General features: G+C 51.5%; 1 protein-coding gene across 7 annotated transcripts in view; it reads left to right on the top strand.

Moving 5' to 3' along the window:
* Positions 1-1,659: 1,659 nt before the first annotated feature.
* Positions 1,660-16,600, top strand: part of LOC127361208 (cullin-9) — a 32,494-nt gene continuing 17,553 nt past the window's right edge. For all 7 annotated transcript variants that reach the window (XM_051395625.1, XM_051395624.1, XM_051395623.1 and 4 more), the window contains exons 1-21: positions 1,660-1,828; positions 4,311-5,012; positions 7,153-7,307; positions 7,581-8,189; positions 8,282-8,423; positions 8,505-8,695; positions 8,784-8,970; positions 9,050-9,283; positions 9,379-9,577; positions 10,747-10,948; positions 11,508-11,698; positions 11,946-12,142; positions 12,241-12,389; positions 12,572-12,660; positions 12,746-12,851; positions 12,924-13,151; positions 13,393-13,483; positions 14,359-14,530; positions 14,606-14,711; positions 14,957-15,052; positions 16,503-16,600. The exon at positions 16,503-16,600 is cut by the window's right edge and continues 78 nt beyond it. In XM_051395625.1, the coding sequence (XP_051251585.1) occupies positions 1,687-1,828; positions 4,311-5,012; positions 7,153-7,307; positions 7,581-8,189; positions 8,282-8,423; positions 8,505-8,695; positions 8,784-8,970; positions 9,050-9,283; positions 9,379-9,577; positions 10,747-10,948; positions 11,508-11,698; positions 11,946-12,142; positions 12,241-12,389; positions 12,572-12,660; positions 12,746-12,851; positions 12,924-13,151; positions 13,393-13,483; positions 14,359-14,530; positions 14,606-14,711; positions 14,957-15,052; positions 16,503-16,600 (4,286 nt within the window). In that variant the 5' untranslated portion in view covers positions 1,660-1,686. The remainder of the gene's footprint in view (positions 1,829-4,310; positions 5,013-7,152; positions 7,308-7,580; positions 8,190-8,281; positions 8,424-8,504; positions 8,696-8,783; positions 8,971-9,049; positions 9,284-9,378; positions 9,578-10,746; positions 10,949-11,507; positions 11,699-11,945; positions 12,143-12,240; positions 12,390-12,571; positions 12,661-12,745; positions 12,852-12,923; positions 13,152-13,392; positions 13,484-14,358; positions 14,531-14,605; positions 14,712-14,956; positions 15,053-16,502) is intronic.

Here is a 16,600-nt window from a genome sequence, read left to right as displayed (position 1 = left end):
ACAGACACAGAAGCTGTAATACTGCCTCCCTACATACGCTGTAATACTGCCTCCCTACAGACACAGTAATACTGCCTCCCTACAGACACAGACGCTGTAATACTGCCTCCCTACAGACGCTGTAATACTGCCTCCCTACAGACACAGACGCTGTAATACTGCCTCCCTACAGACACAGTAATACTGCCTCCCTACAGACGCTGTAATACTGCCTCCTACAGACGCTGTAATACTGCCTCCCTACAGACACAGACGCTGTAATACTGCCTCCCTACAGACGCTGTAATACTGCCTCCCTACAGACACAGACACTGTAATACTGCCTCCCTACAGACACAGACGCTGTAATACTGCCTCCCTACAGACACTGTAATACTGCCTCCCTACAGACACAGACGCTGTAATACTGCCTCCCTACAGACACAGACGCTGTAATACTGCCTCCCTACAGACACAGACACTGTAATACTGCCTCCCTACAGACGCTGTAATACTGCCTCCCTACAGACACAGACGCTGTAATACTGCCTCCCTACAGACACTGTAATACTGCCTCCCTACAGACACAGACGCTGTAATACTGCCTCCCTACGGACGCTGTAATACTGCCTCCCTACAGACGCTGTAATACTGCCGCCCTACAGACACAGACACTGTAATACTGCCTCCCTACAGACACTGTAATACTGCCTCCCTACAGACACAGACGCTGTAATACTGCCTCCCTACAGACACAGACGCTGTAATACTGCCTCCCTACAGACACTGTAATACTGCCTCCCTACAGACACAGACGCTGTAATACTGCCTCCCTACAGACGCTGTAATACTGCCTCCCTACAGACGCTGTAATACTGCCGCCCTACAGACACAGACACTGTAATACTGCCTCCCTACAGACACAGTAATACTGCCTCCCTACAGACACAGACGCTGTAATACTGCCTCCCTACAGACACAGACACTGTAATACTGCCTCCCTACAGACACAGACGCTGTAATACTGCCTCCCTACAGACGCTGTAATACTGCCTCCCTACAGACACAGACGCTGTAATACTGCCTCCCTACAGACACAGACGCTGTAATACTGCCTCCCTACAGACACTGTAATACTGCCTCCCTACAGACACAGACGCTGTAATACTGCCTCCCCTACAGACGCTGTAATACTGCCTCCCTACAGACGCTGTAATACTGCCTCCCTACAGACACAGACGCTGTAATACTGCCTCCCTACAGACACAGACGCTGTAATACTGCCTCCCTACAGACGCTGTAATACTGCCTCCCTACAGACACAGACGCTGTAATACTGCCTCCCTACAGACGCTGTAATACTGCCTCCCTACAGACGCTGTAATACTGCCTCCCTACAGACACAGACGCTGTAATACTGCCTCCCTACAGACACAGACGCTGTAATACTGCCTCCCTACAGACACAGACACTGTAATACTGCCTCCCTACAGACGCTGTAATACTGCCTCCCTACAGACGCTGTAATACTGCCTCCCTACAGACACTGTAATACTGCCTCCCTACAGACACAGACGCTGTAATACTGCCTCCCATCCAAAAGGCAGCGCTGTGAGGCAGCTGCGCTCCTCCAATAAACACATCGAAGAAGAACAATAAGCAGTAGACGTAGAAGAAGAAGAGTCCTGATGCTGTCACAGTGCGCCAATGCGCATCCAACAGTGCGGAGCTCCGGTGGAGAACGACACAGCCAACGTTACCAGACTGGGAAGCGACACGTTAGGGCGGAAGAGAAAACAGCGCTCGAGGGGGAAGACGGACACGAAGGGGAAAGTCTGTGACACGGCAGGTAAGACCGACTCACCTGAGCCGTGTGTGGAGGCCGGAGCCGCTTTACTGCCCGACCCGAGCGGATCTGTGGGCAGGCCCTCCGGGCTCCTCCGGGCTCCTCCCGGCTCCTCCGGGCTCCTCCCGGCTCCTCCCGGCTCCTCCGGGCTCCTCCGGGCTCCTCCGGGCTCCTCCCGGCTCCTCCGGGCTCCTCCGGGCTCCTCCCGGCTCCTCCGGGCTCCTCCGGGCTCCTCCCGGCTCCTCCCGGCTCCTCCCGGCTCCTCCGGGCTCCTCCCGGCTCCTCCCGGCTCCTCCGGGCTCCTCCGGGCTCCTCCCGGCTCCTCCGGGCTGCCATCCATACTTACTGTACACAGTTGCCCCGGGAGGAGACAGCCAGCACCATTAATCACAACAACATTTAAAGATTGTGTCTGAGAGACTTTAACTGACAGACTGACAACTAACAGCAGAGAATGAACTTTATTTACAGTTTAACTTTATTTACAGTTTAACTTTATTTACAGTTTAACTTTATTTACAGTTTAACTTTATTTACAGTTTAACTTTATTTACAGTTTAACTTTATTTACAGTTTAACTGTGTGTTTGCGTCAGGAGCCAACTACTGAAGTTTTATACACATAAGTTCAGTTTGAGTGAGCCGAGTTGGACATAAGAGGCTATTGGATCGAATAATAATCTGAAATCATGTTTAAACTTTTATTTATCTTCGCTGATAATCAACGTTTGGTTAAATCTGGATCCTTGTCAATGGGCTTTGGTGTGACGTCCTCTGTAGCTTTCAGTAACCAGCTGACTGTGTGAGCTAGCAGCTAGCAGCTAGCTGGAGATACAGTTGTTCTGTTACAGTACCCGGAAGTTATCTGATGACACGAACTTAGAAAACACAAGATAGCAACGGCTGCTAACGTTAGCAACTGAGGTTAGCTTGACACATCTTTCCCCAGGACGGCGAAGTCATGTCCCGCCCTACTCCGCCTCTGATTGGCTCACTGTGACGTTCTACAACCAATCACACTTCCACTGTGAAACCTGACCAATCAAAACAATGATGGCAGCGAGTGGTAGCCAATCAGAGGCAGAGGAGGGCGGGTCAAGACTTCACCACCCTGGGAGAAAAAAATTACCGTTTGAACGTGAAGGTCTGGGCTATTTACTGACATTAAATAACTTCACAACCGTTAGCACGCAGGCTACATCAGCAATAGCTACACAATGACAGTAATAGCTGATAAAATAATAACTTAATTAAACGATATTAGTGTCATTAAGTGTCTGTCGGTCGTTGTTAGCAGCACACTCAGTGCTCACAGTTTGACCAGGTGTTAGACGGAGCCCTGCTGGAGCCAACTAACGCCCAGTAGCACGTGTGATAGTCGGCTTCCAGAGGACGGAGACACCGAGGCAAGAAGAGCAGACAGAGGAACACAGCCTCAAACCGAAAATGAAATCCTAACTTTATACTGAGAGCAACGACAGACAGACAGACTACAGACAGACTACAGACAGACAGACTACAGATAGACACACAGACAGACGAACAGACAGACTACAGATAGACACACAAACAGACGACAGACAGACAGACAGACAGACAGACGACAGACAGACAGACAGACACAGACAGACAGACAGACTACAGACAGACAGACGACAGACAGACAGACTACAGGCAGACAGTCGACAGACAGACAAACAGACGACAGACAGACGTACAGACAGTCTACAGACAATAACACAGACCCAACACCTGCACACAGCTGGAGGAAGAGCAGAGAGAACATACTGCTAGAAAGGCTTCTATCTATATCTGTAGATATATGGATATACTTATACAGATATACTTATACAGATATACTTATACAGATATACTTATACATATATACTTATACAGATATACTTATACAGATATACTTATACAGATATACTTATACAGATATACTTGTATAGATATATTTGTAGAGATATACTTGTATAGATATATTTGTATAGATATACTTATATCGATATACTTATATCTATACTGTAAAACTTGTAATGAAAGCAGAGTCACTGCACATGGTTAGATGGGTCAGATTGTCGACAGTTCAACAGTTCATTGTATTTCCACTATAGGGAGGAGGGAAGGGACCTTCAGCTGCTGTAAACCCACAACCAGAAACAGTTGAACTGAAGTCAGGAGACACAGCGGGGTTGGACAGTTGGATAAAGTTCAGGGATTGAAGCAAATACACAAGTTATGAAGTTTTACTGGGCAGTGTGGGGGGGTGCTGTGGGCGGGGCATTGTGGGTGAGGCAGTGTGGGCGGGGCAGTGAGACACATTTAAAATGTATTTATTTTACCGCCAATCAGATAAAAAAATAATGATTCTGATTGGAAAAATTCTGAAATTAGATCTGATAATCTATCACTGATCAATGTTTGTCACTGTAGTTTAAAATGCTCCTCCTCCTCCTCCTCCTCCTCCTCCTCCTCCTCCTCAGTGACCATGGTGGGCGAACGCCGCAATGGGAACCTGCTGGTCCAGCTCGGCCCGAGGCTGCAGGCGTATCCAGAGGAGTTGATCCGCCAGCGACGCAACCATGACGGACAGACGGAGTACCTGATCCGCTGGTGCCTCGTCACCATTGACGATGGCTCCAGCTCCGGGGGCGGAGCCAGCGAGGCGGGAGGAACAGGTGGCGGTGGAGGCTCCGACAGCAGCGGGTCCGGCGGCTCCACGTCAGGGGAGACCAAACCGGAGAACATCCTGATGTGGATGTCGACAGAGGACGTGTACGCCAACTGCCCCACCCTCTTGGGGAAGAGGAAAACGGACACACAGCGCCCCCTGCAGCAGCAGGAGAAGCAGCAGGGTGGCGAGTTCTCGGACGGCGGTCAGAGGAGCGGTGGCGAGTTCCCGTCGGATGTTACTTTTGACGAGGTGGAGCTGTCGGATATGAAGGAGGACGTGAAGAACCTTGTGCGGCGAGCCAGGAAGCAGATGACGAAGAAGAGCGACTTCTCCATCAGCATCACACACACCATCCACGTGCTGAGCGCCTACGCCAGCATCGGCTCGCTGGTCGGCGTGTTCAAGGAGACGGGCGCCCTCAACCTGCTGATGGAGCTGCTGTGCAACAAGGAGACGCAGACCCGACGCAGCGCTGGGAAGATGCTGCGAGCGCTCGCCTCACACGACGCAGGTAACCACAGACCTTATCTTTAACACCAGCAGAGAACATGCTGCTCTCTGATTGGCTGGCAGGTTGTCATCAGTTTAATCTCTGGAAGAGCTCAAGTCATATTAGTAATTTAAATCCAACTAATATCACATTTGAACAATTCCTAACGTGTTCGTAACAACACGCTAAAGGCACACGTTCACATGTCCACAGTCTGACTGTCAATACAGGATCAATATCATCCATAAAGATACAGTGTATACTGATCAATATCATCCATAAAGATACAGTGTATACTGATCAATATCATCCATAAAGATACAGTGTATACTGATCAACAATCCATAAACTAAGTGTATACAGATCATCAATCCATAAAGATACAGTGTATACTGATCAGTATCATCCATAAAGATACAGTGTATACTGATCAATAATCAATGAAGATGCAGTGTATACTGATCAATATTCAGTAAAGATACAGTGTATACTGATCAATATTCAGTAAAGATACAGTGTATCCTGATCAATAATCAATGAAGATACAGTGCATTTGCTCTGGGACTCCAGCTGTTCCTCACACAGCTCCAGAGGTGGAAGCAGTCTGTATCAGGTTATCAATACCCATCAATCAATGAGTGTGATAACATGGACAGACTGTATCAATAATAATAATGTTTAGTGACAGCAGGGTGTCAAACGGTGTATTGATCGTCTCGGAGCTCCTCTCAGCGCTCACATGATAAAATCGTGGGCGAGGAGCAGCTGAGGGTTTTTCCCATGAGTCATCAGGGCTGTGAGGAGGAAACAGCCTCATTATAGATCCTCCAGAGAGAGCGCTCACTCTGACTCTGTTTCACCACAAATACAACACATTTACAAAAACAGAATTCCATCAGTTTCAGACCAATCAGACATCGGCTCGGCAGAGACGAGCGGCGTGATTGGACCTAAGGGCGGAGCCTGCTGCTCCAGAGATCTTCCATTAAACACAGACAGTCTCCTCTGTACCAGGAAATGACATCCTCTCTGAGGAGACTTTGTTTTCCTTTGGGTTCCTTAGCAACCAGCCGACAGGGAACAGACGGGTCGGTTTATCAGGCGTTAGCTGCCGCACCCAGCAGCCTCTGCTCCGAGACGGCAAACTGAAACCGGGAGGCACAATGTGGCGTTGTTACCACCGAGCATCATTTATTATCTGTCGGAGAGTTTCAGCTCGTTGTTTCTGTTCTGCTTCACTCCCAGTACTCATACCTTTCAGAATAAAAGCCTCTGTACACTTCCTGCTGAGCAGCAGACACACAGTGGAGCATTTACCAGCTGGAGACACAGATATCCAAAAGTTCAACATGTTAACTTAAACATACAATATCAATGGACAGTGTGCAGTTTCTGCCACTAGGGGGAGCTCACATCCAAACAATAAGAACATATGCAGTCTGATGAGGCGATGAAGCAGCGTGGGATCATGGGAGTTGTTGTCTTCACCACCATTGGCGTCATTGCAGTCAGCTTCTCCCGGTTAGGATTCCTTCAGTGTTCATGGTTCAGGAGGTTTCTACCGGGAGCCCAATGATCCACAGAGGTCTCCTCCTCTCCAACACAAACAGACCCGCTGATTAAAACCACTAAACACACTGAATAAAGCAGTTCCACCTTAAACACACTGAATAAAGCAGTTCCACCTTAACAATCACTGCTTCTCCCACGCTGTTGGACAGACAAAGGACGTCCCGGAGGGGCTGCGAGCCGAGCTAATGCTAAAGGGGGGAATCGTAACGAAAGCGCCTCGATAAATAAATAATAATATGATCAATGACTGCAGGAACCTCTGAGACACTGAGCTCATCACAGGAAGGAAGTTCAGAAACACTGTCAGAGTGAGACGTCGTTGTTCTCCTCTGAAGGAGGAAGTGCTAGCTCATCGTGGTTTAACACGGACCCTGAACCAGAATGAGTCAGCGCTGTCCCTCTGAGACCTGCTCCTGCAGGGTGCGCTCTGCAGAGGCTGGTCCTGACTGAAAACGTGTCAAGTCACACCTGGTCTCTGGTCTGTGGTCTCTGGTCTCTGGTCTCTGGTTCTGTTGGTGCAGAACTTGGTCTTTGACTGTGTCCTGTCTGTCTGTCTGTCTGTCTCTGACTGTGTGCTGTCTGTCTGCAGGTAGCCGGGCCTACGTCCTGCTGTCTCTCAGTCAGCAGGACGGCATCGAGCAGCACATGGACTTTGACAACCGTTACACTCTGCTGGAGCTGTTTGCTGAAACCACGTCGTCAGAGGAGCACGGCATCTCCTTCGAAGGGATCCACCTGCCTCAGGTAAACTCTCACAGGCGGGTCCTGGTACAGGCGTGAGGACCCACAGACCCCCTCACAATGTGGACCTCAAACAACCCAGTTCCCCAAATTCACCCCGCAACCAGGTCCTGGTGAGCCTGTAAGACCGTTCTCGGGTCACAATGGCCCACTAAACACCACCTGTACAGTGACTTCCTGATTTTTAAAGGGTTGTTGTTGTTGTTGATGTTGATGATGATGATGATGATGATGATGATGATGATGATGATGATGACACAGACTGTTGTTTTTCAGATTCCTGGGAAGCTGCTGTTCTCTCTGGTGAAGCGTTACCTGTGCGTGACGTCTCTGATGGACAAACTTAACACGGCGGGGGCGGAGTCTCCCTCTGACCGACAGGACGCCAGCCCCTCCCCCGCCTCCTCCAACGCTGCCCACCAGACGGAGCACCTCCGTGTTCAGCGGGAGTTCGACTTCACCATGGCAATGGCCAACCTGATCTCAGAGCTGGTCCGCGTGATGGGCTGGGACCGGAACCGCCAGCCTCCAGATGGCTCCGCCCACCACCTGGATGGAGGCGGGGCCTGTGGAGAGGACCAGAGGGAGGAGGTGCTCTCCCGCCCCCTCCTAAGGTCCATCTTCCAGCCTCGCTTCTGCGCCTCCCCCGTCATCCTCGCCGCCACCTCCGCTGTAGCAGCTCCTGCCGCCACGCCGCCAAAGAAGAAGACAGGAAACGGATACAAGACGCGCTCCGACTTCGCCAGCCGCTCGGCCTATGTGGAGTACGTCCAGGACAACCTGAAGAGCGGCATGATGGTCCGCATGCTGGAGGACTACGAGGAGGTGAGCGCCGGAGACGAAGGAGAGTTTCGCTACAGCAACGACGGCTCGCCACCTGTTCAGGTGAGGAAACCCGGATCCATCGGTGTGACAGATGGATGGCAGATTGCTAACTGATCACAGAGACTGTAACTGTCTGTCTGTGTTGTGTCCAGGTGTACTGGAACTCCCTGTCCAGGACTTACTGGGTGCACTGGCACATGGTGGAGATAGTGGGCAGCGGCGGCAGCAGTCAGGCTGAGAAGGAGACGCAGGAGAAAGCCTCGTCCCTGACGGAGACCCTCAAACTCACCGCAGGTAAGACCCGATCACCTGAGAGGACGTCTCGGTAACGTTGCTAATACTTGAGGTGAAACTGTGTCTCCTCCTCTTCCTCAGTGAGTCAGACGTTCTTCTCAAAGCCCCCCGGCGGTCTCTACTCACTGCCGTACCTGTCCGAGGGTCTGCAGAGGGAGCCGCTGGCTCTGAGCCGGGCCGAGTGGTGGGAGATCTTGTTCTTCATTAAGAAACTGGAGCCCAAACAGCAGCAGGAGGTCAATGGCATCCTGCTGCAGAGCCTGGAAGACCAGGTGAGACACACAGAGAGGGGAGCATGCTGGGAAACTGAGGCTGATGTTAAAAAACTCATACCCTAACCTCTGTCTGTCTGTGGTCCAGGACGTGGTGCTGGACGACTCGGCTCTGATCGGTCTGTCTGTGCCCGGAGACGTGGCGAAGAAGCTGCTTCACTACCTGAAGCAGAAGCTGCCGTCATCTTGCCTCAGCGACCTCCTCTGCTCCCACGCCTTCTGCAAGCACTACCTGAGAAGAGGAGGGGGGAGTCTGGAGGACGAGGAGCTGCTGGGTGAGGAGGACACGTCTCTCTCTCTGTCTGTGTGTTTATAAAGCAGTATGTATGAGTCTGACTGTGGTCTGTCTTCCAGCTGAAAGCTCTCTGAGCTCATCCGGCCTCGGAGGAGGAGGTGGAGGTGGAGGACAGAGCTCCTCCTCTTCATCGTCGGCCTCAGCGTCCTCGTCCTCAGCGATGGGCTCCGTCTCCAAGAAAGCAAAGAAGGAACCTCCTGCTGACTCCGGCTGCGGCAGCCCGGAGACAGAGAGCGAGCTGCCCTCAGAGGACGATAGCAAGTACCCCGAAGACCTGGAGGACAAGATGAAAGGTGGGAGACGGCTCACCTGAGGGGGGAGACCTGAGGGGGGAGACGTGTGTGGTCCAGGAAGTAGACGTGTCATTAGTGCTGTGTGTCTCCTGCAGTGTTCAACAACCCGCGGGTTCAGGGGAAGAAGACGGTTTTGGAGAAGTTGGGGGAGGTGGTGGACATCCTGAAGAAAGGGGGGGCGGGCTCAGACCAGGCCCAGCAGCTGGCCGCCGTCCTCTTCATCACCCGGCTGCTGGAGGACAAGGGGACGCAGGAGAAGAACTCCATGAGGAGCGACTCTGCCCAGACTATCCGGTAAGAAATGATGACCGGCCAGGAAATTAGGGCTGTAACGATTCTGAAACCGAGACCGAAATCGCGACACAAAAGTCCACGGTCTCGTGTCAGAACAGCGACACACTCGCTCTCTGGACTGTTGAGCTCTCGTTAAGACAGTGTAACTGCGGCGGTGGCGGCGGCCCGTGGGGTGGTAGCGGTGTACGCCTATATCGTATTTGTATTGACAGTTGGTTATTCTAGGTTACTGTTTATTTACTACTTTAATCTGCTCCCTTTCTCTTCTCCCCACACTCACACACACACACTCACACCTAGTCTGGACCTCTGCTCACTCACAGCAAACACGCCCTCTTGCTCCGCCTCTTTCTGTCTCTCTCTCCCTGTGTGTGTCTCTGCTGACTTTCTCCATCAGCAGTACGTTTCATAAACTCACCCGTGATTCAGTTTTCAGGTGCACTGCATGTGGGTCCAAACCGAAACTAACGTTAGTGAGTGACATCTGCAGTGGTGCGTTCACTGACGCTCCGTAATGTAAGATTTTTGCCGTGTCCACTTAATGTAATATCAGATAACAAATAAAACGGGGAAAACCGCGGTATGAACCGAACCGTGGCTCAAAAATCGAGGTCTGAACCGAACCGTGGATTTGGTGACTCGTTACACCCCTACAGGAAATACACCCAGCCGGAGAGACTGCAGACTGAGGGTAGTTCAGGGGATGTGGGAATGTGGAGTGTTTCCAGGTAATATAACACACCTGCTGTGTTTGCAGACAGGATTGGCTGGGTGGCTTGTTGGGAGCGTTTCCAGGTAATACACAGATCTTGTGAGCTGTTCAAGCTACCCGGATATAGGGTGTGTTCCAGGAAATTGACAGCCCCGGTAGTTTAGTGAGCACGTGGAACCTGTGGGTAGTTCAGGGACCTGGGAGAGCAGAGTGTTCTAGGAATTACACACGACCAGTGAATACTTCAGGCAACATTTCTGGCAAATTCACAGAGCTGGTAGTGAGTTCAGGGAGGGATTTTTTTAATTTAAGAGATAAAACTTCTCATCTTTTTGTATTTTTCTCACTAGTATTCTGGTGGCTTTAAACAGAGCGATATATAACAGCTGTTTCACTGATGGATTGGTTTCACTGATGGATTGGTTGTTGAATGTGCCGTGTGTTGGTCCTCTGACAGGGACAAGGTGCTGAAGCTGCTGGTGGAGCTGCTGGGCTCGTCCTCCAAAGACCTGGTGACCAGTACGCTGAGGCTCACTCACCTCCTCATGCTGAAATATGAGTGGAGGGTCTCCTTCGCCACCGAGGGCGGAGTCAAAGCCGTCCTGTCCTGCATGCAGGAGTTCTCCACTGTCACTCACATCCAGCAGCTGGCGCTCGCAGTGAGTTCCCACAGCCACTGAAATCCTGTGTCTGTGTGTGTGTGTGTGTGTGTGTGTGTGTGTGTGTGTGTGTGTGTGTGTGTGTTCTTGTTTTATTGAGTAAGATGAAGTAATCAGTACTTAACTAATACTATCAGACAGCCATATCAGCCTTTAGCAGTTAGCTAGTGTTTCTGTAGTGGAGACAGAACGTTAACAATGATCCATATCAGCAGTTTGAATCCAACTAAAAGCTAAAAAACTCAATACAGCATCAATATCATCCATAAAGATACAGTGTGTACTGATCAATAATCCCTACAGATGCAGCGTGTACTGATCAATAATCCCTACAGATACAGTGTGTACTGATCAATAATCCCTACAGATGCAGTGTATACTGATCAATAATCCCTACAGATACAGTGTGTACTGATCAATAATCCCTACAGATACAGTGTATACTGATCAATAATCCCTACAGATGCAGCGTGTACTGATCAATAATCCCTACAGATGCAGTGTATACTGATCAATAATCCCTACAGATACAGCGTGTACTGATCAATAATCCCTACAGACTCTGAAGGTGATCACTGGAGCCAGTAAACATGACCTCCGCAGTGTCGGCAGCAGCGTCCCGCTCTCTGAGTCCGGCACTCAGATGATGTTGGAGATCTTCGCCAGCATCGGCTCGGCTACGCCCGAAGGCTCCAAAGGCCTTCTGGGAGCCGTCCCCGCCGCCATCGACCTCATGCTCCAGACTAAAGGGTGAGGGACCGCTGCAGGGAGGCGGGGGGGAGGCACTGGGGGGTACAGTTATAAAGCTGAGCTAATGGATAGCTTCTTGGCTAATCTCCCTCAGTTGTTAGCAAGCTAGTTACATTTGAAAGCTATTGTTAGCTGAATGCTAGCTAACTAGCTAATGTAGCTATAAAGTAGTGAGTGAGAATATGTCCTGACTCTGTGTGTGTGTGTGTGTGTGTGTGTGTGTGTGTGTGTGTGTGTGTGTGTGTAGCTGCATGCTGTCGGTGCGTAACGGCCTGCTGGTCATCATCATGCTCATCTCCAACCATAAGAGCCTGGCGGAGCAGCTGGTGGCCGCCGACGTCACCACCGTCCTCAAGAAGTGTCTGACTCTGTCCGGAGCCGAGACCATGCTGGCCATCATCGCCCTCAACCACATCTCCATGGTGCACAAGCTGGAGAGCAAAGGTACGGCACTAACCCACCCACACAGAGTACGACGGTCCCACAGAGGCACGGTTACTCACCTGGTGTGGACCTGCTTCCTGTTTCCTGTTTGTGGTCAGACTGCCGTGAGCAGCTGGACTTTAAGGACACGGAGCTGCAGATGTTGGTGGTGAGTCTGAAGGAGCTGACGGCCACCAAAGAGGTGATCCAGACTCTGGAGCAGCTGCTGTGTGACGACACCTCGCAGCTGGAGGAGGAGCGCAGCCAGGTACACGTCTTACCTCACAGATCAATAGTTGTAAAACAAACCGTCTCTGTTAGTCTGTCCAACAATCAATAACTCTGGTTTGGTGGAAATAAATCATTGATGCAGTCCAGCTCACCTGCGGCCTGTATTGATTAGTCTTCCTGTGCGTTCCAGTCATTAAATATTGATTATTGATGTTACAGGTGACTCACAGTCGTGACACTTATCAGGATCTGGTTCGTCTGATGGAGCAGCACCGAGCCGACCGGGCGGTCCAGCTCTCCATCCTCAGGTACTGACCAACCACAGCCTCTGGGCTTTGACCCCAGTGATGATGATGATGTGGAGCTCGTCTGATTGGCTGTTTGTTCCTGCAGGATCCTGAACAAGTTCCTGGACAACTACCAGGAGGACATGCTGCCGTGGCACGAGAGCATCGAGCCCTGCCTGTCCTCCATGACGGCCTTCATCAACGACAGAGAGGTCAGTACGGAGCAGCGGGCGGAGCAGACCCACCCGCTGACCTTCGCTAACCTCCTGTGATTGGTTGTTTAGGTGGTGCAGCTGTTCATCCGCTTCCTGTATCGGCTGGCGTCTCTGAACAAAGACTACGCGGTGGTGATGTGCCGTCTGGGGACCAAAGACGCTCTGGTGAAAGCTCTGGACAAACACAGCACCAACCTGCTGCTGGTCACCGAGCTCCGAGACCTCATCACCGACTGCGAGAAGTACGCCAGTCTCTACAAGAAGATGACCACCAGCGTCCTCGCAGGATGTATCCAGGTACGCAGAGACCGGGAGGAGACCACTTCCATCAGTGGCTCTGTGTGGCTCATTTTAACAAGTACATCCCAGTGATTGTAAATAGTGTCAGTTAGCTTCATCCAGACTCGCGGCTGATCTGATCCCCGAACTGCAGTTCACTTAATGACCACTGGTGTCACTGTTAACAGACAGCCTTTACTTTTAATCTCCCTTCCTGTCGCCCAGAGTCTCACCTGCTCTACTTCCTGTTTCCTGTCAGATGGTGTTGGGTCAGATTGAGGAGCATCGTCGCAGCCATCAACCAATAAACATCCCCTTCTTTGATGTGTTCCTGAGGAACCTCTGCCAGGGTCTGTTCACTGTTTACTGTCTGTGGCTGGTCTGTGCTCACTGTGGGAACTGGTGCTCACTGTGGGAACTGGTGGAACTGGTGCTCACTGTGGGAACTGGTGGAACTGGTGCTCACTGTGGGAACTGGTGGACACTGTGGGAACTGGTGGAACTGGTGCTCACTGTGGGAACTGGTGGAGCTCACTGTGGGAACTGGTGCTCACTGTGGGAACTGGTGCTCACTGTGGGAACTGGTGGAACTGGTGCTCACTGTGGGAACTGGTGCTCACTGTGGGAACTGGTGCTCACTGTGGGAACTGGTGGAACTGGTGCTCACTGTGGGAACCGGTGCTCACTGTGGGAACCGGTGCTCACTGTGGGAACCGGTGGAACTGGTGCTCACTGTGGGAACCGGTGCTCACTGTGGGAACCGGTGGAACCGGTGCTCACTGTGGGAACCGGTGGAACCGGTGCTCACTGTGGGAACCGGTGGAACCGGTGCTCACTGTGGGAACCGGTGGAACTGGTGGAACTGGTGCTCACTGTGGGAACCGGTGGAACCGGTGCTCACTGTGGGAACCGGTGGAACCGGTGCTCACTGTGGGAACCGGTGCTCACTGTGGGAACCGGTGCTCACTGTGGGAACTGGTGGAACCGGTGCTCACTGTGGGAACTGGTGGAACTGGTGCTCACTGTGGGAACTGGTGCTCACTGTGGGAACTGGTGGAACTGGTGCTCACTGTGGGAACTGGTGGAACTGGTGCTCACTGTGGGAACTGGTGGAACCGGTGCTCACTGTGGGAACCGGTGCTCACTGTGGGAACCGGTGGAACTGGTGCTCACTGTGGGAACTGGTGGAACTGGTGCTCACTGTGGGAACCGGTACTGTTTTCAGGTTCCAGTGTGGAGCTGAAGGAGGACAAGTGCTGGGAGAAGGTGGAGGTTTCGTCCAATCACCATCGTGCAAACAAACTCACCGACAAGAACCCGAAAACCTACTGGGAGTCCAACGGCTGCACCGGGTCCCACTTCATCAACATCTACATGCACAAAGGGGTCATCATCAGGTACAGTGTGTACTTATAATAATAATAATAATAATAATAATAATAATAATACTGATGTGTATTTGTACTGCGTAGACAACTGGCCATCCTGGTTGCCAGCGAGGACTCGAGCTACATGCCGGCCCGGATCCTGGTTCTGGGAGGAGACGAGCCCACCAACATCAACACTGAACTCAACACGGTGAGCCTCCTCCTCCTCCTCCTGTTGTTGCTCCTCCTCCTCCTCCTCCTCCTGTTGTTGTTGCTCCTCCTCCTCCTCCTGTTGTTGTTGTTGTTGCTCCTCCTCCTCCTGTTGTTGTTGTTGTTGTTCCTCCTCCTCCTCTTTCTCCTCTTGTTGTTGTTGTTGTTGTTGTTGTTGTTGTTGCTCCTCCTCCTCCTGCTGTGTGTAACAGTCCTGTAACTCCACTTTTAACTCCTCCTCTGCAGGTTAATGTGACTCCTTCAGCCAGTCGGGTGGTTCTCCTGGAAAACATGACGAGGTTCTGGTCCATCATCCAGATCAGGGTCAAGAGATGTCAGCAGGTCAGACTCTGTCCTCACCCCTCCATCTCCTCACTCCTTCCATCTCCTCACTCCTTTCATCTCCTCACTCCTTTCATCTCCTCACTCCTTCCATCTCCTCACTCCTTTATCTCCTCACTCCTTCCATCTCCTCACTCCTTTATCTCCTCACCCCTCCATTTCCTCAGTCCTTCCATCTCCTCACTCCTTCATCTCCTCACTCCTTCCATCTCCTCACTCCTTCCATCTCCTCACCCCTTTATCTCCTCACTCCTTCCATCTCCTCACTCCTTCCATCTCCTCACTCCTTCCATCTCCTCACCCTTCCATCTCCTCACTCCTTTATCTCCTCACTCCTTCCATCTCCTCACTCCTTCCATCTCCTCACTCCTTTATCTCCTCACTCCTTCCATCTCCTCACTCCTTCATCTCCTCACTCCTTCCATCTCCTCACTCCTTTCATCTCCTCACTCCTTCCATCTCCTCACTCCTTTATCTCCTCACCCCTCCATTTCCTCAGTCCTTCCATCTCCTCACTCCTTCATCTCCTCACTCCTTCCATCTCCTCACCCCTTTATCTCCTCACCCCTTTATCTCCTCACTCCTTTATCTCCTCACTCCTTCCATCTCCTCACTCCTTCCATCCTCACCCCTCACTCACCCCTTCCATCTCCTCACTCCTTCCATCTCCTTACTCCCCTTCCATCTCCTCACTCCTTCCATCTCCTCACTCCTTCCATCTCCTCACTCCTTTATCTCCTCTCCTTCCTCACCCTTCATCTCCACTCCTTTATCTCCTCACCCTTCCATCTCCTCACTCCTTCCATCTCCTCCATCTCCTCGCCCTTCCATCTCCTCACTCCTTTATCTCCTCCACTCCTTCCATCTCCTCACTCCTTTATCTCCCTCACTCCTTTATCTCCTCACCCTTCCATCTCCTCCTCACTCCTTTATCTCCTCACCCCTTCCATCTCCTCACTCCTTTATCTCCTCACCCTCCTTCCATCATCCTTCCATCTCCTCACTCCTTTATCTCCTCGCCCTTCCATCTCCTCACTCCTTTATCTCCTCACTCCTTCCATCTCCTCACTCCTTTATCTCCTCACTCCTTTCATCTCCTCACCCCTTTATCTCCTCACCCCTTTATCTCCTCACTCCTTCCATCTCCTCACTCCTTCCATCTCCTCACTCCTTTATCTCCTCGCCCTTCCATCTCCTCACTCCTTTATCTCCTCACTCCTTCATCTCCTCACTCCTTCATCTCCTCACCCTTCCATCTCCTCACTCCTTTATCTCCTCACCCTCTCCCCCTCATATCTCCTCACCCTTCCATCTCCTCACTCCTTCATCTCCTCACTCCTTCATCTCCTCACCCTTCCATCTCCTCACTCCTTTATCTCCTCACTCCTTTATCTCCTCACTCCTTTATTTCCTCACCCGTACATCTCCTGCCCCTCTCTCCCTCTCACAGGGGGGTATAGACACTCGGGTCCATGGTTTTGAGGTTCTGGGTCCGAAGCCGACGTTCTGGCCGGTGTTTAAGGAGCAGCTGTGCTGTCGGACCTTCCT

The sequence above is a fragment of the Dicentrarchus labrax genome, unplaced genomic scaffold (genome assembly GCF_905237075.1).
Source record: "Dicentrarchus labrax unplaced genomic scaffold, dlabrax2021, whole genome shotgun sequence".
In the NCBI taxonomy this organism is placed as follows: domain Eukaryota; kingdom Metazoa; phylum Chordata; class Actinopteri; family Moronidae; genus Dicentrarchus; species Dicentrarchus labrax.
Note: the sequence above shows the minus strand (reverse complement) of the source record. Positions and strands in the feature narration are given on the sequence as shown.